General features: G+C 32.2%; 2 protein-coding genes and 1 long non-coding RNA gene across 3 annotated transcripts; all 3 read left to right on the forward strand.

The window, feature by feature from the left end:
• The first annotated feature begins 2,453 nt into the window (after positions 1–2,453).
• On the forward strand, positions 2,454–4,058 carry LOC142230735 (uncharacterized). The gene is made up of 2 exons (XM_075301365.1): positions 2,454–2,906; positions 2,940–4,058. The coding sequence occupies exons 1-2, from the start codon at positions 2,776–2,778 to the stop codon at positions 3,130–3,132; spliced, it is 324 nt and encodes a 107-aa protein (XP_075157480.1). The 5' UTR covers positions 2,454–2,775; the 3' UTR covers positions 3,133–4,058.
• An 8,507-nt stretch (positions 4,059–12,565) lies between these two features.
• On the forward strand, positions 12,566–13,704 carry LOC142229063 (uncharacterized). Its single transcript, XR_012720320.1, has 2 exons — positions 12,566–13,151; positions 13,209–13,704. It is a non-coding gene; the product is annotated as an uncharacterized LOC142229063 (long non-coding RNA).
• A 1,008-nt stretch (positions 13,705–14,712) lies between these two features.
• On the forward strand, positions 14,713–17,721 carry LOC142229573 (uncharacterized). Its single transcript, XM_075300142.1, has 4 exons — positions 14,713–15,055; positions 15,117–15,357; positions 15,413–16,834; positions 17,349–17,721. Exons 1-4 carry the CDS (start codon positions 14,947–14,949, stop codon positions 17,464–17,466), a joined length of 1,890 nt encoding a protein of 629 aa, XP_075156257.1. The 5' UTR covers positions 14,713–14,946; the 3' UTR covers positions 17,467–17,721.
• Positions 17,722–23,573: the final 5,852 nt, after the last annotated feature.

The raw sequence follows: 23,573 nt of genomic DNA on the forward strand, positions 1-23,573 counted from the left end.
AGAAGCATAAACAAACAATGAAGTTGTATGAAGATTTATGGGTGAAACCATTTTTTACTGAAAAAATGGAAGAAAATAATAAAAAAAATTCTTGGTATATGTGTCAAAACAATGATTCCTGAAGTAATCCACATTTAATATATTACAAATTACTTGATGAATTTCAAAATACTTGTCGCCTGGTTTTCCATTGATTGGAAGTGGAATTTTCCCACGTTTTTGCCACAATACTGGTTTAGATTTATATATTTCTTTAATTTTCAACCAGAATTGGCGATCCATCATTAATTTCATTGCAGAAATGCCTGTTTTTAATGTAAAAATAAATTTGTCTTTGATAATGTTTGTCGAACATCCCCTTACACTCAATGATTTGTACCACCCAACCAGAAAAAATCAAAGTTGTTTTGATTTTATGCCAACACGTCCCCGCGACAGCCGAACACGACCTTATACTATCGGATTCGTCGTCGCAACGTGTTGTGTCGCAGGGTTTATCCGACCGTATAAGGTGCCCTTTATTCTAGATGAATTCAAATGAATGCTACTTGCGATTTTCTTTCAAGAGAGAAACATGTTGGTTACCATAAAATAGAGAATAGAGAGGTTTGCTCCCGGCCTCTAGTGTGTCTTGACATGTACGGGTAATTTCAAATAAATAAACAACGAAACAACTTAAAAAACTACATAAATATAAATTGCACGTAAAAATAAATATTTATTAAAGCCCGGTATGCACCTCTAGCGAAATTTTCGGTAGCAAAAATTTATTTAAGTCTACAGGCCGGTATGCACCTCTAGCGAAATTTTCGGTAGCAAAAATTTATTTAAGTCTTCAACAAAAAAACAGGGATGTGTACATAAATTTTAAACCAGCTAATCGCTTTTAAAAATTGTGAATATATGTTCCAAATATTCCTCAAATAAATTGTTTATTATTTACAGACATTTTAAAACTTTTACGCATACAATGATTGTAATAAATTAACAGCCTTATGCAAAAAAAAAATCTAATAGAGCCTTATAGTGTTCAATACTTAAAATAGGTTTATTGTCTAATAAGCGCTTTTTAAAATTTCCTATGCGAAAACGTTTACTTACAAGTTATTAGTTAATGCATGATTTTGTTTTTGTTCTGGCAATGCCTAACTAAAACGAATGTCATATATTCATTAGTGGTACCAAAAAATTTTTATTCGGTTCTTATGACAATCGGTTCCCAAAAAATATAACAAACAATGGGCAAAAGGAACGCGGTTAAAACATATTGTAATGGAATATATTTGCTTACATAGAAGCGAATTGTTCAGTGAAACATTTTGCTTGTCTTGAATGCTTCAAAAAATAACGCCCATTGTTTATCTTATCCGGTTCAGAGATTGTCTATGTTTGTAATACATCACTAATATAAACATTTCAAATAATTTCGTTATTTTTTGTCCAATTTCTATGATGGAGGAAGAAAACAATCTTAATATGGTAAGTTTTAAGAAATCTAAAATAGTTTTAAGGAATCTAATTTCATTATTAATATGTATCAATATTTTTAAGATGTCGCAATACAATATTAAGAAAGAAGATCAGCTAAAGAGACAGCGTTCCGAAAACTGGAGCGAGGAGGATAAGGTGAGATCCAACATATTCCATTAAAATCAAACTTAATATTTGTTTTACGTAGGAACTTCTAAAGGAATTAGTGAAAAAGAGAGTAAAAATAATAGAAAACTAAAATACGGATACAAATACCAACCAACTTAAGAAAAACTGTTGGTTGGAACTTGAGAAAGAGTAAGCAAGATAATGATATTGAGTTTTTGTCGCATGTTATTATATAATATTTATATATTTAGTTTCAACAACTTGTGCTCAAAAGCTAAACGAACGGTGTCCCAACTAAAGTCGCAATGGACGACTATAAAAATCCAAGCAAAAAAAGAAGTATCGGAACATCGGTCAAAACTTAAGCAAACTGGAGGAGGACAGGCGCCACCAGACGTCCCGTTGTGTGCAAACGATTTGGAAGTATGGCTTCCAAATGAATTCATAGTTGACTACAATGAGTTTGATTCAGATGTTCACTGCAAGGTAAATACATAAAACAAAATATAATAAACTATGGCAGTGTTCTCAATTATATAGTAACGCATATACTGGATAGAAATCCTTTAGATAAAAATCCTTCTTTTGTAGAACTTGGAAAAAAATGATATGTCCTATTTGGAAATAGAAGTGTTAGCAGATGCCGATAACCAAAATAAAACGGAGAATTCGGATTCATATACAAATGAAGTTGTAAAAAAACTCGATTGGAACCGACGCCGAAGAGAAGTCAGATAGCTTCAACGTAGAGCAGCCATGTTCTCTAGTTTCGGAGACGAAGAAAAAAGTATGTATAATTTAAGCGAATTTTTAAATTGAGATTGATTTTGAAACTTTTTTTATTTTATAAGGTAGGTACTATGTTCGGTTTCCGAAGCGAAATCCCATACAAAACCAAAAATGCGAAAAACTACCGAAATATTTTTTCATTTGTGGTACTTTGTTTTTTTTCGAGTTGAAAAACTGACATAAAGTGCATAGTCCCTAATTAGGTCGGCTTTAAATCCTTCCATATGTTGAGATTAGTTAGTTTCAAAACATGGCGCCATTTGTAATGTGAATTAAGAAATAATTGATTTATTCAAATGATTTGTGTTAAATTAGAATACAAAAGTGGTTCGCGTTGTTATTTAAAAATGCAATTCGATTGACGAAATAAAAATAACGGCGTGCTATATGTATATAACATATATAACAGCATCTGGTTCTTTAGCCGTTTCTGCCACAGTAGCATCTGCCCTCACATCCCTGACACCCACAATTGCAGCCACTACATCAGCTACAGTGAACAACTCCAACATAGCACCCTCAACACCTGCCACGACCACAGTGGCTGTGACCGCAAATATTGTATTGCAACAACCAAATACAACGGCCGCCCAAGTAGTGAGTGGTCCCATTGGGGTGGCAGCAAATACTACTCCAACATTAGCCACTATTACTAATTCTTCAAATGCAATATCGACTGTTGCTGCCGTTAGTAATACAAATGCAATACTAATGCAATGGAGGTTTCACAATCATCCACAATAGTATGACCAGCAGCTGGATCGAATGTTGTTGTTCCCACCACTACAATGGCTTTAGCAGGAGCTACCGTGGGACTTAAGTCTGGTCCAGATATTACAATGACATTGAACCGTATAAATACGGCAGAGAATGAAGTTGATGTGGAGGAATCTTTACCAGGTGATGTTGTTAAATTGGATTTTGCTGGCGAAGAAGTGGCTGGGTGAAATTTTACCCCTAAGGAATGTCTTCTAGGAGTTTCCAATCGGCGACCGGTGCCCGTTGGAAACTCCGCCTATTACAACAGTACCATCATCGCTTCAGCCATCAGCAACAATAGCAATCCATCAGCGTCATATTGTAGAGATACAACCAGGCCACCATTTATCATCATCCCCTGCTAATTTAGAATTGACTAATGTTATGCAACATAATGTTTGCACAGAACACGAAGAAGTAGAAGAAGCTAATTGTCATAATACTGCAGATGTAATCGATGAAGATTTCTTTTTTAAAATATGCTTAAAAACGATTTCGTCTTATCTCTGTAAACCCAGTGCTTCTACATTCAACGCCCATTTTTTACAAAGAAATGAATTGTATTTTTTTTTATTATTTTACCGCTCCTCGTAATTGCTCCCTTTTCCATTTGTTAAGCGAGCTCGTTTTTTGTGTGTAAGAGGCGTAAATGAATGAGAACTGAACAAAAGAAATGTTAATGCAATTTTAATTTTTAATGGAAACAACATGAAAGCTAAATATGAGAAATGATAATTAAAAATTTTTAAATATAACAATATTAATGAAAGAAAGCTGATAATCCAGAAAAGAAAACATTAGGTGTGTTCCTTTACTTTACTCGTAGTAAAAAGTAGTACAAGAGAGAAATGTTGAAAATCCTCTCAGATTTCTATATTTGTTACATGTACAGGAACGAAAATATAGTAAAAATTGTAAAAATGTCAAATAAAAAACAAAAGAAGCATTGTGATTTGAATAAATATTTTCAAAACATGTAGGTAAATTAAATACTTTTATATATAGTTTTTTTTTTTTTTGCATATGGCAGATTTTTTGCAGGAAACTTTGAAATCCTTATTACGATAGAAAGAAGCTATGGTTTTTACTTTGTTATAAAAAGTACTCCTTTTGCAAAAATTTTAATCAAAGTAAAACTCTGGCTTCTGGGCCATAAAGTAGAGTAATAGCGCATATTATCAGTATCTTATAAGGTGGGGTTTTTCATTCCGTTTGTAACACATACAAATAACGAATTCTGACTATAGAAAGTATATATAGTCTTGATCAGGGAGAAATTATAAGTCGATGTCTCTCTGTCTGGCTATCTGTTGTAATCAGGCTACTTCCTTCAATAATGAACCTATAGTGCTGAAATTTTAACAGACACGTTTTTCTTCTACATGCAGGTCAATTTTGAAGATGGGACTACTTCGGCCTAAGTTTCGATTTTGCTTACATATGAACCGACCCCCGAATTGGGGTCTTCATGACATAGACATTAAAACTTTTATCCGATTTGCATGAAATTCAAAACGTAGAGGTACTTTTGGTCCATTAAAGGGTGTGCCGAATTTGGTGTGAGTCGGTCAATGTTTTGGTACTTTTTTTGAAACAAGTGGTATTGGTTCGGCATTGTTTTGAAATTCCAAATTGTGGACTCTACACGTTAAATCTAAAGCACAAACGTGCACAAAATTTTCCTCCAGAATACGTAGAATTTTATAAGGAATGTAGTCCTTCTAGACTCAAAATACAGACCCCACTTTGTTCAAATTTTGCAAAAAAATAAATTGTAAGGCCCTATCTCGCAAATATTAGATATATTCGCACACATACACAATCTTTTTATGGTAGTTTATAAGTTCTATTTAGCAAAGCAAAAATCATGAAAATCGGTGCATAATTGCGCGTTTGCCAAGTAACACTAAATTGCATACATCCGAGGTGTCCAACTTCCAACGTCTATAGACCAGCCCGTGAATCCACTAGGGACCTACAAATCTCTAAATATAGAGAAAAACATTTCAGCTTTGGCACAAAGAAAAAATTATGATGATATCTTAATCCATTAAAAAGTTACAGATTTATTTCCAAAAAAAAGCGATTTGGAACTACTTTAGTTTGGAAAATTTGAAAACAAATAATTATTTTTGTCATGACATATCTACAACTTTTACTCGAAAGAATTTGTCGAGTAACTTGTAGTAAAAAAATTTTAAAAGAGACATGCATTTTGACATTGTTCTCTTAAAATTGTTTACTACTTTTACTATTTTTTGGGGTTGAGGAACGGTTTCTAGTAAAAACTAGTAAAAGTAGTAACTAGTAGTACGTAAAGGAACACAACTATTGTGTTCTAGTGTCTTTAATTAGTGTATAAATGTACAAATTAAAAAAAAATAATAATAAAATTATAATCGAACTTGTTTTATTTTTATATACCGGGGTATAGGTAATTGGGTGGTCTTATACGTTTTATACTTTTTAATATAAAATTAGTAAATTTTTCTGAACAAAGTTATATCCAAAATAAATGTTTATAGCAAATAATTAAATAATTTTTATTTAAGTAGCAATGATGTATTCATCATTTGTCCAAAATGGTTGCGATAGGCTGGAATGAAACGATTTAATTTCGTTGTGGCTTTTAAATTTCAGTTAGCGGCATTCTTGCATTTTATCAATTCAAAACACTGGTTGAATTTCATAACGTGACTGAAATAGTTATTGGAACTTATACATTGGGAGAGTATAACATCCTTCAGTAAACCAGCCAATTGCTTCTCAATGTATTAATTTCAGTCAACGAATAGTCTGGTATAGAACACTAACATCCCTTTGTGACGAAATATAAGTGGGAACAGTGACTTTGGCTTAGGAACTACCCTTGAACTTGAGTTATGGGCTTAAGTTGGTTGTTCCCCCCGATGTAACAACATTGGCAAATGAAATGGCATTATTATCCTTTGTGGGAACCGTGGTGGTGACCACTGGATTTGAAATTGCTAGTGAGGCGGCAACAGCATGGCATTGCAATGCGATTGTGTAGATATTGTGGACACCAACGAATTAAGTTTGTTGATGAATGAGTCCATTGCTGCTCATGATGTAAAAGTTAGCATAACACCGGAATTATATGTTTTTTTGATGTGCGTTACAAATTGACGGTATCCATTTGGAAAAGCTGAAGAAGACAATGTACCACATGTTGTAAAAGCTGTTGCAGAATGTGGTAAGACACCAGGGGTAGAGCGGCTGGAGCTTTATTCTTAATAATTATTAGTGTCCAGTGCTGTATGAGATTTTATTGCAAAACAATCCAAAAACTGGTAGAAAAACACTTTTCAAAACAATTATCATGAATGCGTGTATGTAAACAATCAGCTGCTGCGTATGTATAAGTAAAAATAGTATGACATTTGGCGATGTTGTCAATTAAATTGCGGAGAAATAAACGTGGAATAGCTCCAAAATAGCTGTTTTCTTCATTCGAAATGTATTGTCAACACTCTCATTTTTCAACGCGAAAGAATGGTTAAGTGAAGTTTTTTTCGTGCCAACAAACATAGTACCCACCTATAGAGGGTATTAGGGGAAAAGACCAGTATTGCTGACGACAACATTATTAAAATGGCACAGATCGAAAAGAATTACATCTTCTTCAAATAGAAAACGAGAAGAAAAAAGGAAGGAATTTGGAGTATGAATTGATTCAATCTCCTATAAATTACTATAAACGGCGTTCATCACTAGACATGTAAAACAGGCCACTTTCAACGAATTCTCCTAATATTAATTTAATCTGTTATGATATTTTCTTACTGTTCTTTACTTTCGCAGCCTATACACATTTTATTCATACAAAGAACTGGACATTTTGTTTTGTAAAATTCAAGGCGTTTTTAATTGGATTAGAAATGGTTTCTAATAAATGCTTTTAAAATAGCTTTTGGTCTGCTTTCTTGTATTTCCGAATTATTTGAATAATTTGCTAATTCCATTTCATCGATCAGATCATCACAATCATCTGAAATATATCCAACATACACATATCAATATAATTCTACATCAGAACCATAATATACAATGGAATTAACTTATTAATCTCACCTGCACGGATGAAAAAGGCTGTTTTTCATATGTTTGGCTATAAACATTATATGTTTGGAACACAAATTTTTAAACACAATATTTTTGAGTGCAAGCATATAATGTTCATAAACTAGCATAACATGTTTGGGACATATATGTTAATATGTTAGAACATATTATGTTTGGGACATAAAATGTTTGTAAATATAATATGCTTGGATGCAAACATATATTAATTTAGAAATAGACTATAAACATATATGTGTTTAGTAGCTTGGAGCGCTATTTAACAGGGAGCGATATTGAATTAAGTTGGTGGTTGTTGCTTGTTATTAAAAAATTAACATTTTATTTTTCCTTGGGCAATTGATCAGCTACTTCTTTGATCCTTACAAACTGTGTGGTCCGATGTTCGAATCCCCGTCCGGCAAAAGGTAAAATTAAAATAAAAAAATCATACAATTGAATAATTTCTTCTACAATGTTTGTATTACAGAAAAAGGTGCTAAGAACTAAAAAATCTCGTGGAAGTGAGAAAGATGTGGGGGAATATACAATTGGGCAGAAATAAAATTTTGAGCATTCAGGTCGAAAACCTATGTTGTTAGCACCTATATTACCTGTTTTTTTTTCATAATTCGTTATGATTGTAAATATATAAATAAATAAAATTTTGAGCACAATATTGTTTGGGAGAATTTTTTTAAGCATATAATATTTTTGGTTGCAAAATGCTTCCAAACATATTATATGTTCACATAATAACATATTGTTTTTTGGAAGACAACATTATTGAATTTGGGTGCAAAAATACAAAATGTTTGGAACTTAGACTACCCAAACATATATTGTTTAGACTAATATGCTTTCAAACATATTATATATTGGAAGAGATCAAACATATAAATGTTTGGGCAATACCCAAAAATGTATATGCTTGAAGCAAAATATGTTTGGGTTATGAGCGTGTGGAATAGCGTCGTTCTCTTGTATTGCAATATTGTGCAAAACAGCTAGAGTAACAATAACTGCCTTGGTGTTCATAAGGTTTACGGTCATTCCATTCAATAAACAACGAAAACGTTGTTTCCATACACCAAAGCATCGTTCTACAGTGTTTCTGGTTGCGATATGAGCCTTGTTATATTTCACTTCCTTTTCGTTTTCAGGATTAAGTATGGGTGTAAATAAATAATTGGTTAGTTTGTACCCAGAATCTCCAAGTAAGCGACCTTTAAATTCCCCATTTTCAAATCTTTGCTTTATATTTGATTCATTAAAAATACGACAATCATGAGTGCTGCCTCTCCATCTAGCCACTATATCTCTTATCTTTAGCTTTGCATCACAAATTACCTACAAAATTTAAAAATACTATACATAGTCTAGCTGTTCCTTCGGTTCCTAATTAACATGAGGCGACAAACACCTGAATATTCAGGGAATAATAACCTTTCCTATTGATGTAATATTGTGCAAGTTCACCTCCAGTCTTCTTTATCTTAATGTGTGTTCCATCAATAGCCCCAATGACTCCAGGAATGTTCCGAATAGCCTGGAAGTCTCTCATTAAAACCGCCTCCTCCTCTAATGAATTTGGCATTGAAATTAAATGTTTACTATGTCGAGCCAACGCACGAGAAACTCTGGCACATATTCTCGATACAGTTGATTGGGTTAGGCCATGAAGATCTGCAGCATCATCTTGGTACTGGACAAAAAAAAAACAATCACATTAAGCACTGACTGAATCCATATATAAACATACATACCTCGCGACGACCCCAACAACGCAAGGCAACCAACAATTGTAGTTCAGGAGTTGTGCCGCAACCTCTTGTGTCCAAAATGATATCATCTTTAATTAAATGTAGAATTTTGTCTACCGTACTTTTTTTGAAACGATATCTCATTTTGAACACATCGTCCGGAAGAGAAAACGGATTTGCCCTCTTCTTATACTTCATGGGTGAACGGACTTTGGAGGCCCGAGATATATCATCTGAATATATTTAATTGTACTTATAAAAAAGATCCAACAATCTTTCGCAGTTTTACTTACCAATTCGCCGAATTCCATTTCAATTTCTGAATTTAAATTCTTTGTTATTTTTTTTGTTTTTCAAATATAAACAAGAAATGACATTCTGTCACTCTATTAAACCGAAAAAGAAGGGTATACCCTACAATAATTTTTTTGGTTTTAACAAACGTTTATTAAAGTTTTGATAAGCTATTATTGGTTTTTGTATATATTTTTTTGTTCAATAACCTATCATCGATTTATTAACCACCTTTAACTTTTTTTGCATAAAGGCCGGTATGCACCTCTAGCGAAATTTTCGGTAGCAAAAATTTATTTAAGTCTACAACAAAAAAACAGGGCTGTGTACACAAATTTTAAACCTAATCGCTTTTAACTAACAAAAATCGATTTTAATGTTTTCTGTTTTCATATTCATTGTTTTCAATTGAATTCAGATTTGATTAATACCTCATTCACATTACACTTCCAAAATCCACTTTACCCAGATTTCAAATGTCAATTGCCCTATAAAAAAGGGATTTCAAATCTACTTTTAGTAGATTTTGAGCCTAATGTGTATGACCTATAATAACTCTTTCACTACCGAAATAAATCAAATATTTTCAATTTTCTCGAATTTATACTGGTCTTTCATTATTTGTGGAAATGCGAAGTAAAGAATCATTGAATCCCCGTACACGTTAAAAACGTTTTATTTAACCTTTTAAAGCATTTGACGTCTGAGAATCCCCACCACGTCGATAACAGTCGTATACGACATCCAAAACTCGACGGAAAAGCGCCGTCACTATTGAGAAGTTGTACCATGCCATGTTACCACAAAAAAGTTTCGCATGAGTCCAATTATTAGGTGACTTTTTTAATAAATTTAGAACGACGCCAATAAGAGCCCCTTCAAACAATCAGAAAAAGTGAATTTTAAGATAGTTGTAAAAGAATCATTGTGGTTAAGTAAAACACGAATGTTTGGATATTTATTAATTTGAGTAATCATTTATAAATTCTTATAAATATAATATTTATACCACTATCAAAACACATTTAACATAATTTTTTGCATTAAAGGCCAGTATGCACCTCTAGCGAAATTTTCGGTAGGAAAAAATTATTTAAGTCTACAACAAAAAAACATGGCTGTGTACACAAATTTTAAACCAGCTAATCGCTTTTAAAAATTGTTAATATATGTTCCAAATATTCCTCAAATAAATTGTTTATTATTTACAAACCTTTTAAAACTTTTACGCACACAATGATTGTAATAAATTAAATGTTTGCTGCCAAAATATGCTTTTGACAACCCTGTTATTTTCATTAGAGGTGCGTACCAGCTTACGAAATTGAACGCTACCGAAAATTTCGTTAGCATAAATAGCAATGCATTTCTTATGGGAATGAAATTTTTCGCTGGAGGTGCATACCGGCCTTAATAATAGAATGATGTTGAGTTACAAAGGCAAGTTACATGTTGCAGCATCCCTGCTAGCATTTCAAAGTTCCATTTCATCCTCATCGCTACCACAGACTCGTAAGTGACACTGCAACAATCGCCAACTGTGATAGTATTTTGCCATCACTATTCGCATGAAAGTATTTTGCCATCACTATTGTTACAAGAGCCATTTTATATTTTGTGAAACACCAAGCACAACTAGCTTCTTATAATTTATTTAAATAAAAACGACAATGAAGTGTTGAAAACATAGTTATTTGGCTTAAATTATGAAAGGTATATTGGTGAACAATTTTTGACTTTCCAAATGGAATAAAGTGATAGTTTTTCAAATATTTTTCCAGACACGCTGCCTCTATTGGGAATAAAAGCACTGGCTGATGGACGCTACAACATATAACTTGCAACTTGTAACTCAACATCAATCTTTTAGTAATGCATAAAAATATGTTAAATGTCGTATAAATGTTATATTTATGAGAATTTATAAATGTTTAATAAAATTAATAAACATCTAAACAATCGTGTTTTACTTGACCACAATGATTCTTTTACAACTATCTTAAAATGCACTTTCTCTGATTGTTTGAAGGGGCTTTTATTGGGGTCCTTCTAAATGTATCCAGAAGGGCACCTAATAATTGCACTCATGCGATACTTTTTTGTAGTAACTTGGCGTGGTACAACTTCTCAATAGTGACGGCACTTTTCCGAGGAGTTTTGGATATCGTATACGACTGTTTTCAACGTAGTGGGGATTCTCAGAAGCGCCCCAAAATTCAAAAAATGTTGGCAGGGATCTATCAGCCAGTGTTTTTATTCTCGATGGAGGCAGCGTGGAAAAATATCTGAAAAACAATCACTTTATTCCATTTGGAAAGTCAAAAATTGTTCACCAATATACCTTTCACAATTTTTCAACACTTCGTTTTCCTTTTATTTAAATAAATTATAATAAGCTAGTTGCGCTTGGCGTTTCACAAAATATAAAATGGCTCTTCTAAGAATAGTGATGACAAAATACTTTCATGTACATTTCATACTTTCTCATGCGCTTCCCCGATCACAGTTGGCGATTGTTGCAGTGTCACTTACGAGTCTGTGGTAGCGACGAGGACGAAATTGAACTTTGAAATGCTGGCAGGGAATATAGCATCAAATGATTTTAGTTTTCTGCAAAACAATCGGACATAACTTATAATGTGCACAATATATGGGATTTGTTCGATACGAGCACTGTCTTCCGGAATAACTGAAAATCTGTAAAGCGCATTAAAAAAGGATTTGCTTTGATTTATAAGTTGCAATTCTGCTCTTGTAACATTCATTTACATTTCGTACGAATAGACTAAATTATATCGGCTTAGCCGTCAAAAATTTAGTGCAGTCCGCCGCCGACAAAAATGGATGGGCTTGATTTGTTGACGATAAATCAGTTAATGTGAAGCCCGAATAACAGAATACAGAACCAACGTACTACAATATTACGTTCCGCATAGAAACTACCCCGCATACGTCTGACTAATCATGATAATTGTAAATTTGAAAGCATACCCTATAATGTTGGAAATTTTGATTACTTTTGACTACTCGTTACTACTCGTTACTTTTGAATTGAGTACTCGTTACTACTCGTTACTTTAATAAAAAATTCAAAAAAGACCATTTGTATAATATTTAATATTTTCTTTCCCAACAGTTAATAATATATATTTGGTGCTTTTTGCATTTCGGGAGTTGGCATCACTGATAAACGGCGTAACAACTTTGAAAGGCGTCAATTTTTGTTTGACCGCCTTTTGCAGGTTCGAATTTTTTTATTTGATAGTATTTGTTTTGTTTACTTACATGTATTATGTATGTGTATCTATTTTATATGCATGAGTAAAATGAGTATTTTCTCAGAGTATTTTATTTCAAATTGCCTGCATATTAATGAACAATTTTAAATGGCTTAAATATAAATATCAAATTAAAAATATCTGGATGTGGAACAACTTTTCAGAGCGGAAAGAACATCATTGAATTGATCATCATCGTCTTTGTTTTTAAAGCGAATTTTTAACCTTCCCCTGATACCAAATCCTTTATCCTTCGATTTTGGTTCTTTGTGGCAGGAAGAAACTTAGAAACTATTGACAAATTTCTAAATCTGAACGGATATATGAACTAAGGATCATCCTCCATCCTGCATAAATCCTAAATGTGGTACCTTGAAAGCGGTAACATTTAAACATCCCATTTTATTTGCATTTATCCCATTTTATTTGCTGATCTATGTTATGGAACCATTCGACGAACCATTCCTTCATTTCGATCACAATTTGATGGCTACGACTCGAATTTTGTGGTTTTCAAAACATCTTTATGCCGCGTAGAAATATAAAAATACGGAAATTGTTTGGAAATTATTTGAAATTATATTATTTGGTAAGTTAAAATGGAATGAAAAGTTAAAGAATTCTCTAAACGCATATTTATTTGCAGAAAACTAATATCTTTGGATGACACATTTTTGGACGCATTCAGAAGCTGATCGATGAAAAAATATGGTGTCTCATCGACAAGTGAAATTTTCCACAAATCTTTCAAAGTGCAACCAATGGATGGATAATCTATCCTTTTCCATAACTACACCTAGAAAACAAATTCGTTGCCTCCACCGAATTATTTGCCAGCTGTTTTGGGATAATTATTTTATTATTATTCAGCTGTTTTGGGAATCCTAGTCGAACGAAAGCATTCGTTTCGGATATGAGAAATTGGTTGTTATTTATATGGTTTGTTGGTGCAACCTCCCACGATGTTATTTATTGTTACCCTGACCAATTGTTAGATATACTTACCAAATTCCAATTTTAAATGAAAAGGGCAGATTATATTGAGATTATATAATTCAATTTACATATATTATGCATGTACGTACATATTACAGTTTTTATAAATATAAAATTATAATTCATAGACTTATACTTACCAGAAATGTCCTCCTTATGTCTCTAGATATAAATACAGATCTCTGAAGTAGTTCTAGAATTTTATGTGCTTAATACGATAAAAGTATTTGTGTTGGTTGGTGTATGAAGCCTGCAAACTTTATGGAAACTTTTGTAATATTCCTTTTTTATAAATCGGTGCGATACTTACCTTAAGCCAAATTCTATTCTATGGGATAAACTATTCAATTTATTGCGGACTATTATTAAGTACATTTAGTGACGCTGTTCCCCGTTTTGCAAATTATGTAGCGTCATATCATCTAACATGTCGATGTTGATATTAATAGTTATTTGTTTGCAACAACTGCCTTAAGCGCGTCCCATAATTTGACTAAGATTCTATTAGTTTACTCAACTTTTGGTTGTACCAACCATTTGTTGATTCCCATGCTGGTGGTTAGCTCAACAATTTTATACGACATAAAACCAAATTTATCGGCATTGGTTATCGTAACCAATTGAATGGTTATGGAAATTTCTATTTGATCCTGTGAACTTTTTTATGGTCGTGTTGGATATATAATGGGTAAAATAATAAAAACATTGTTCTTGTAGCAAAAAATAACTGCCTGTTCATGAAACTCAAAATCGTCCCGCGACGAATCGTTCGTCTAGAGTGAAACTAAAATAACTTTATATATATTTGCTACAAATCCTCCAACTTTGCCATGGACTCATCCTTTATGATTTACTATCGACCACCGAAACAATTGTGATTCAACAGACTCTAGTTCTCGAGATATCAACGAGTGATTTTTGACGTTTCGTTCGTCTCGAGGCGAACGAAAATTTCAGTAAGTCCTGTAATGATCGAATTTATAAATATTCCCTAATTGTTTGAAAAACAGTTGAATTTTAGCATTTTTCAAACGTTTGTGTTTATTGGGATTGTATTGTAGATATTACTCATTTAACTGTAACGAGTACTCAAAAGATTAGTCAGTAACGAGTACTTGCAATCAAATACTCGTTACTTTCCCAACACTAATACCCTATCCCATCCAAGGTAAGACCATATCTTTGTGGTCCAAATCCTGGTAATTGGAAAAATTGTGGTTTAAACAAACACTTGCAAGTGCTGCTTACGGCAGGCAAAAACGGAATATTGTGAATTGTTGGTTAGATATTTTTTAACTCGTCTTTTCAAGTGGACGTAAGCAGCTTTCAGAAAGGACATACGTGAAAAGTGGAAAATCAAGTGATTCTATACTTCAAAATCAAGAAAAATGGATCAATTTTCACACGATTTAACATTGGCGTTGGATCAAATGGACCTTGATCGTGTTAGCCGTTGGGGCCAGCAGAGGAGAAGAACACGATCCACAGGAAATTTGCGTAAGTTCTAGTTGTTGACATTGCCTTTTCGGTAATAATTTACTCTTCAAATTCCAAACAGCATGTGCCCCACAACCTACGGAAGATTCCAGCAGCCCTACTGATGTTGCTAATGCTCCGTCCGTGCAACAAAATACAAACAATAATGATGGGCTCGATACACAAAATATTAATTTACCAAGTGATTCTGACGATAAAGAGGAACTAACAGCTCCACGTCTTACGACATGTAAGCAAAATACTTCGCGCTTATTGGGTACGTTAGAATCAGATTCTCTCAATGAGGCATTTAGTCCTGCTAGGTAAGTGACAAAAATAGAACTTTGTAAAATACATGACTAAACGAAATGTTTTCAGATTTTTCAAACCCAGTGCAAGAAGGAAGCGCAAATTGAAACGTATATCCATGGACTATGAAACTATTGGCGCCGGAGGCCAATCACACTTAACAGAGTCACCTTCTGTCTTAGTGATTGAAGGCAGTTCTACGAATACACCTGCTGGATGTCCAAGTGGAATGACAATGCGCAAACGGGTTCTTAAACCTGAATTTGGAAGTCGACAAATGTTTTTTTGTGGTAAGCGTAAACGATCAAATCGCGACCGCTATCAAGAACATGATCACTCGTCCAGTGTGCCTCGTCATAATAGTCACTTAGACGAACTTGGCATGAGACCTCGAAGTTTTTCGTCGACTTCAAAGCCACACAGTGACAGGCTGCTGCCTCTAAATAAAGGACTTTTATCGAAAATAGAACGCATATCACAACTACAGAAGACTGAAAGTGCGAAATGTTCAACCAATACCCTCTTCGGGGCAACCATCAGTGACGGAAATGAAATTCTCGAAAAGGAAATAAATAATGAAACACTTTTGAATGACGACAATGCTAGTGCAATGGTTGCCGAAGAAATTCTTGTGCCGGAAAACGATCCCTGTATTGCCGTTTTGGCAAAGGCACATGAAACGAATTTTCGTATTCACAGAAAAAAGAAATCCGGCCAAAATCACAGGCGAAGACCATTACAATTCGCCGTTGATCAGCATTCCATGGATTGTGAGGAATTCAATAGTTCAAGTTCACTAAGTTCTTCTGACTCCGATGATCATGCAGTGAACGACACAGATAGAGAAGGTGATGACGAACTAACTGATTGGCCCGGAAATGAAAACAATTGTAGCGAATTAAAATACGATAGTAAACGTAAGTTGACAAAACGTAATACCCTGCCTCAAATTAAATCAGATCCAGAGAGTGTTGGTTCCCTGCTAATGGCAGAAGATGATACTATAATGTCAAATAGTGGTAATGGTGACAATTCACAGAATTGGACTCCATCTTCAGATGCAAATAGGGAGGTGGGTTCTGAGTTGCCATATACTTCGTCAGAGCCCATAGCTATAGTTAATAAAATGGGATTTTCATCATTGTGCCGTACTGAAATGACAAGTGATGATATCAACTTGCCAATGAAGCAAATTGAAAGTGAAATGTCGGGTGAGACATCAAATCCCTTTTTGTCATCTCCACCCTGCCAGCCAAGTGAAGTTCGTGAAATTCGCGCCGGATGTCGACGTGTGAAAGGAGAACGACCAGGATTTAGCATAAAAACATCAGTAAATGAACGTCTGGCACGTTTTTTACAAGATCCTCGCCTTGTCCAAATTCGTTTGCCGGACATCGAAATTTATGAACACGAAAGCCTTGTCAACTTGGCCCACCTTTATTCATTGAAAATGTCGTTAGACAATGGATGTGCGGTACTCAACAAAACCAGGTAAATATCTCTAAGATTTGTTCTTATTATAAGCAAAATTTAATATCAAAATGTAAAACAAAGTGATTCATATTTGTAACTTAAAAAACTGTTGGAAATTATTTAAATTTCTGCTGTACCAAATTTTTTCCGCCGATATTCCAAACATAGGTGTAAGTTTTTGAGAATCGGATGTTTTGTAGTAGTAACTGCTCCTATTAAATTTTGCTTTTGATTTAGTTCCAGGGAATAACTTCTGACTAACAATTAGTAATTGCGAAAATTGGCTTAATTCGGGACCAGAAACATAAATAAAACTGTTCATGAAAAAATCAAGATTTTAATATTTTATTTTACGATAAATCTAAATACTTGTGTGAAAAGCTTATTTAGCTCATATCTTTTATGAGCTTACAATGAAACTAAACCCCTTGAAATGTCTTTGAACCTGCATTCGGACAAAATAAACTGTAGAAATAACGTATATCGATTGTTTTACGCTACCTAATTTTAATTACTTTTAATATTCTTGCAGTAACACTACACAATCCGTAAATATTGATCAACAGGGACTACAAGGCGGTCTATTCTCTAGTGACTTTAAACGCCGTTGCTACGACAACAAAGATGGAGAATTAGTGCACAATAAGTAAATCATTGCAATTTCCGCTGTATGGTACCATACTTTTGTGTAGATGTAAACTGCTAAAGTGCAACAAAAGAATCAAATTTTTTTAATTTTATTTCATTTATATATTAGTGTATGAAAAAGTATGTACGTATTATATATGTATGGGTATATTTTAACCTTGATTATTATTGCATAAAGCTAATATAATATATTTAGTTTTATTTAGTTTAGATGTATTTGAATTGATTGAACCCAATTAAAGAGATTTGTAAAACAATGACTATTATTTTTTGGTTAAATTGCGAGAACTGAGAACCCATGGTCTTATTAAACAGTCACCATAAATGCGGACGATTATAAAACTATTAAACAACGCCGAGAGAGTTTCGTCCAACTCCAAACCATTGTGGACCAGAGATGACAATTTGATGTTAATGTTTTTTGCAGACTGAGAAAATGTAATTTGGTGAAACTTTAAAGAAATTTTGTTAAATTGCTCTTGTTTTGATAGTATCGCTTCAAGTTGTTCTTCTTTTTTTATTTCTTCTTTCAAGTTCTCATAAATTTTGCAAAAGTTGAAAATGGAATTTGCTAAAGTCGATAGTTAATTTTATAAGTCGACATTTTTTTATTCTAATTTATGGGTCACAAGAATCGATTGTTACTAGTATTTTTGTTTATTTATATTAAGAAACTATTGGCGCAATTTTGAATTTAAAGCAGTACAATGTTTTTTTCTAGTCGATAACAGTGATAACTTTATTGAAACTAGGGCCCTGTTCCATAATGCATGACTACGCATCCCAGCAAAAACTAGGTAACCACATCTCATTACAATTGACATTACCAGGAGTAAAGCTGTCATTACACGTTGCATTACATTGCGGCGAGTTATAATGAATAACTTGTAATGACAAAAATAAATACTTCTCGGTAAATTTCGAATTGTTATTCTCAAATTTTTAGGCAGTTGTAGTTAACGAATTAATAAAATAGAATAAATGATGGTACCATTAGGTATAATTATTCACATAATCGAGCACTTACATAAAAAAGAATATGTAATGTAACGGTAATTCTGAAAAATTTTCCCTTAAAAAATTTTTGTCACAAATATTTCATAATAATTGTGTTTAATGACATTATCATATTATGTTTTAAATAAATGCTTTTTTATACCTCATTCACATTACACTTCCAAAATGCGCTTAAACTGAATTTCAAATGAAAAAGAGACTTAAAATCCACTTTTAGTAGATTTCGAACCTTATGTGAATTTGCTATTGCATATATTATAACGTAATTCACGAATCCAACTCCCTTAAACAACCTACATTTATTTCTATTTTAAGTGTGAAATTAATTTGCATCTTATTTAGATTATTTATTAGATTTTTTGTTTATACAATATTCGTTTCTAGTCAAGTAGTTCTTCTATTACAGCATCACTCGCCATATTTTGATCCATTGTAATCGGCGATAGAAATCAATATTTTCGAGATTTGGTTGCCTGAGACAATAAGTGGCTATTTTGCTAGCTTTGGTGTATCTACGAATAAGTCATTACATATTAGGTGATTATATGCTTTAAATGCACTACTTATTTTATGGCCTAAAGTATGCCTGGGGAGAAGTACTTTCCTTCTAGGACATGCGTATGTAAATGTAATCTGAAGCGATGCCAATTAATAAGTGGTTATTAATTTTTAAATAGGCTTACCTACAAGATTACCAGGTAATGAGAGTTTTTGCTGGGATGTGATCCTATGCTCAGTGATTCATGTCATCATCTGCTGTTCTGCTGCATTACTGGAACAACTGTTGCTGATGCTTGATATGCATTAATATGCAGTTTTATTCATTTTCTAATGAAATAAATTCAACAATGGAAATGTTTATATTACATTTAGTTTTGAATTGGATGAAAGTCCAAACGATATATAATAAGGCAATCCACATAAAACAAATTTCGAAGCATCAAAAAACGGCCATGCTGGCGCTTCTTCCAAATCCAAATTAAAAATTTTCTGTTAATTTGTTCCATCGATTTTCTTCCAATCTCTAAATTCTCTTCAATGTCCAACCACATTCTTATTAATAATATCAATGACTTTGATAAACAAAAATAAAAAAAAAAAATAAATAAATAATTAAATTTTTACTTATTCTTGCTTTGCATCAGCCATTGTGATGATTGTTTGCGCATTTATTCAACCTCATCTGCTTTAATGGGCATCTGAATGTTTAGGATCCAATATTAGGTCAAATTTGGATAAACTTTTACTACTGTTGTGAATAAATTTTACCCTCTATTATTGATTTTTTTTTATTTATTTATTTATTTATTTATTTTCTCTTGGCGAATTCAAGCCGCAAAGCCATATACGGATTCCAAAACTACACAAACATAGCAATAATAACAAATTATAAAAATTATGCGCTTAAAAACTAGAAATTAATAACAAAAATAGTATCAATAAGTGACTAAACTGAATTTGAAACAAACAAATACATAATAATTAAAACAAATTAACAAAAATTAAGAAAAAACTATTAAAAAAAATAAATTAAATTATCAATTTAAAAAATTAAAAAATAAGAACAATAAAAAAATAAACAAGTAAAAAAAATGAATATGTGAGTAAGACAGCAATACTAACATAAAAAGCTAGTAAAGAGACTCAATAAAATAAATAAAAAAAATGATATAACATAATACAAACTAAATAAATAAAAAAAAAAAACTAAAAACTAAATAAAAAATATATATATAAAAAAATAAATAAAAATTTAAAAAATTAATTAAAGAATTTACAGCTACTCAGTAACTAGTCAACATCTGCTAACACAACGTTAGGGATGAGACAATACATGCAGGATAAAAATTAAATTAACATTTAACATAACAAAAAAAAGAAAAAAATAATAAAAATAATAAAAATGAAATTAAAATTATTATCTGACATAAATTATATAAGACTTAGTACTTATCACACATTTGACTCATGAATTAGAAAAATGAACATGTAGTCTTTTACGAAATGTAGTTGAGGAACAATTAAATATCTTGAGAGAAATAGGTAATGCATTGAAAATGCGAGCAACGCGGACAAAATAAGACTTTTCTAATGAAGTCGTTAACCTAGGTATAAATATTTGTGGGTTACGAACCGACCTGCAGAAGGTAAACAATTCCGCAACGTACCTAGGCGTCTGTGTCCTATATACCTTATGGAAATGCAACAAAACACGAATATCTACAAATTTGCAAAATTCACATCCCAAAAAGTCAATGACACATGGTGTCACATGCTGACGAACATTGAGAGCATAAACAAATCTAATTATTCTATTAAAAATCAGCTGAATTCTCTTGAAGACAAATCCTAACGTCCCAGAAAACACCTCTAAACAATACAAAATGACAGGCATCAACAGGGAATGAGCTACTCTCTTCCTAATCACAAACGGCATATGTAATTCAACATTGTACAACTTACTTAAAAGAAAATTAATCCTAGAACATATTGCACTGATATGAGGTTGAAATGATAAGTCAGAATCCAAGACAACACCAAGACACTTGACACGATCAACAAAGGCGATTGGCACATTCCCAAAATTCACAGACACATCCCCATGATTAGTGAACCTAATCGCCTTAGTTTTGTCAGTATTAACAGAAAGACCATTTGTACACATCCAGTCACATAAAACTCTTGACGTATCGTCAATAACACTTTGCAGGACATCAGGGAAATCAGACTGACTTTTAAAAAGAAGTTGTATATCATCAGCAAACGCAAATGGTAAACAATTCGGACCAGCTACTAAATCAAACAGATCATTAATGAATAAAAGCGGCCCAAGCACAGACCCCTGTGGAACACCACTAACTACACGCAATTTTAATTTACTGAGTGCTATCTTTAGACATATAAAAAGTGTTCAACTCAATTTTAAAAGCAAATAAATAAAAAACAATATTTTTTTGCTAAAATTTTCCAAAATTTAAACAGGTCAAATTTATCACCACCACAGTATATATTTCACCTCATTAGTAAAGGGATAATTTCCAATGAGTTATACATGGATTTGTTCTCTGTTTTCGGATCGGATTTTGCGCCAATTTTTTCATGTTAATTTTTTATTTTCTTACTAATAAATGTGTACAATTTGAATAACTTTTTTTGTGCCGACCGCGAGTTCAACCTGTTGGCACCAAGCTGAATGTATTAGCAAACGCCATTGAACACCATGCATCAAAAAGTCCATTGAAATATGAAAAAATCAATTTTATCAGAAGCGGATTATTTTTTAATTATTTTTTATAAAATAAATTGATTTTCAACCCAAAAACTGAACATAATACCGATAATGTTCGGTGTCCGCGATAGCCAGTCTTTTTGTATGGGTTTGACATAATTTATAATTATAAAAATGTAATTGTTTTCAAGTTTTTTTAAATGAATGTTTTGGACAAAAGCGGATCGTTGCCACAGTTGGTAGAATTCTGCCAAAAATGGTAAATTTTTTACTCTTGGTACACCCAAAGAAATTTGTTAGTAGGGACAGCAGAAAAGTCTACTAAAACAGCAGAAAGTCTGCTGAAAAAGGGACAGCAGTCACTGTTTGCTGAAATAGCAAACATTTCCTGCTATTTTTTAAGCTCGATTACACTAAAACATGTTTTATTTTGGCTAAAACAAATAAAAATGTCAACTTAGGAGCTATCCTAACATAATTAACACAATATTTTATGAATATCTATAGTATTTGACCAAAAATCTGAATATTTATCAAATTGAGGCATTACAGCAAACAAAATGTTTGCTGATCGTATTTAGGAGCTTGTAAGTATATTACAGTGCAAAAATATACCAAAAACTACTTTTGGTTCTTAAATATGCTTTGGGGAAAATTTTATAATCTAAAAATTTTATAAATTGTTCATTAGGCCCTGAAGTACAAAAATATAACAGCAGAAATCGACTGCTGTTTTTAGCAAACTTTTTTCTATGAGTGTAGAATTCTTGGTTTTCCTCTCCAAATAAAAGGTACTTCAATTTTCTGTATAAATAAAATGTTCACCAAATTGTCTATATAAATAAATTTTAAGAAAATATGCAATAGAAAAAATTTGAGAAAATTTTTTATAAAAATAAAATTTTGACAAAATGTTCTATAAATTCAATCCAATTAAATTGTGATTAAGTTTTCCGTTTATGTACAAGTAGTAACTTTCCCTTATTGGTACAAGCCAAAATCGTTAAAACATTTACAATTAAAGTTTTTTTTTTTTTTTGTTTTGTTTTTATTCAACCAAAATAAGATTCAACAAAAATTAATTCAACCCCGCGAAGTTTAGAAACTTGTATGCAGGGATTATTGAGTAAATTATTAATTATAGTATAATTATGATAATTATACTATAAAAAATTTCGCTAATAGGAGGGATCATTCATTCATTCAAAGAAAAAACATTTTATTCGTACTAATCACAAAAATTTGATTTAAAAAAAATTGAAACTAAGTTTTTTTTATTTGGTAGATTTTTGGTAAGATTTTCTTCAAATTTTGGTGGATTTTTGTTGCTACGAGTGGCAAACGTGATCATAGTACCCACCTTAAGGTGAAAAAGTCAAACGGCACTGGTTCAAATTCCCCAAATTAATTTTATTTTCATATTCTTTTTTACTTTTTTTATTCCTTTATTTATTTATGTTGTCTAAAATTTTTTGTTCACTTAAAGCGGCCAAATATCTCAATCGGAAACAGAAAAAATCGAATAGAGATACCTTGGATATGCTTAAAAAGAAATGTTCATGGAACAAATTCCAGTTTTTAGAAGGCAAATGCATTTGATGGTTTCTAAACTGGTAATGAGATGATATTTAAAGTAAATACTACGTAGCTGTCCTTTGTAGTTTGAAAGATATAGCAGTATGAACTTGGTAACATTTTGTGGACTTACATAGAATTAGATTTTCATGCAAATATAATATTATTATGGATTGATTTCTGCTTGAAAAGGAAAATTCTCATTTAATTTAAAAATTTTAAAATTACACAAAATCTACAATTGGATTATAGATATAGTAAAAGTAATATTCAATATAAAAAAGTAAA

The sequence above is a fragment of the Haematobia irritans genome, chromosome 3 (genome assembly GCF_050003625.1).
Source record: "Haematobia irritans isolate KBUSLIRL chromosome 3, ASM5000362v1, whole genome shotgun sequence".
Classification (NCBI taxonomy): domain Eukaryota; kingdom Metazoa; phylum Arthropoda; class Insecta; order Diptera; family Muscidae; genus Haematobia; species Haematobia irritans.

Excerpts from the sequence above, each read along its gene's own strand:
- LOC142230735 (XM_075301365.1), top strand. The coding sequence starts at position 2,776 with ATGTATATAACATATATAACAGCATCTGGTTCTTTAGCCGTTTCTGCC. Across the intron at positions 2,907-2,939 it reads AACAACTCCAACATAGCACC|CGCAAATATTGTATTGCAAC; the intron begins CTCAACACCTGC and ends AGTGGCTGTGAC.
- LOC142229573 (XM_075300142.1), top strand. The coding sequence starts at position 14,947 with ATGGATCAATTTTCACACGATTTAACATTGGCGTTGGATCAAATGGAC. Across the intron at positions 15,358-15,412 it reads GAGGCATTTAGTCCTGCTAG|ATTTTTCAAACCCAGTGCAA; the intron begins GTAAGTGACAAA and ends AAATGTTTTCAG. Across the intron at positions 16,835-17,348 it reads GCGGTACTCAACAAAACCAG|TAACACTACACAATCCGTAA; the intron begins GTAAATATCTCT and ends ATATTCTTGCAG.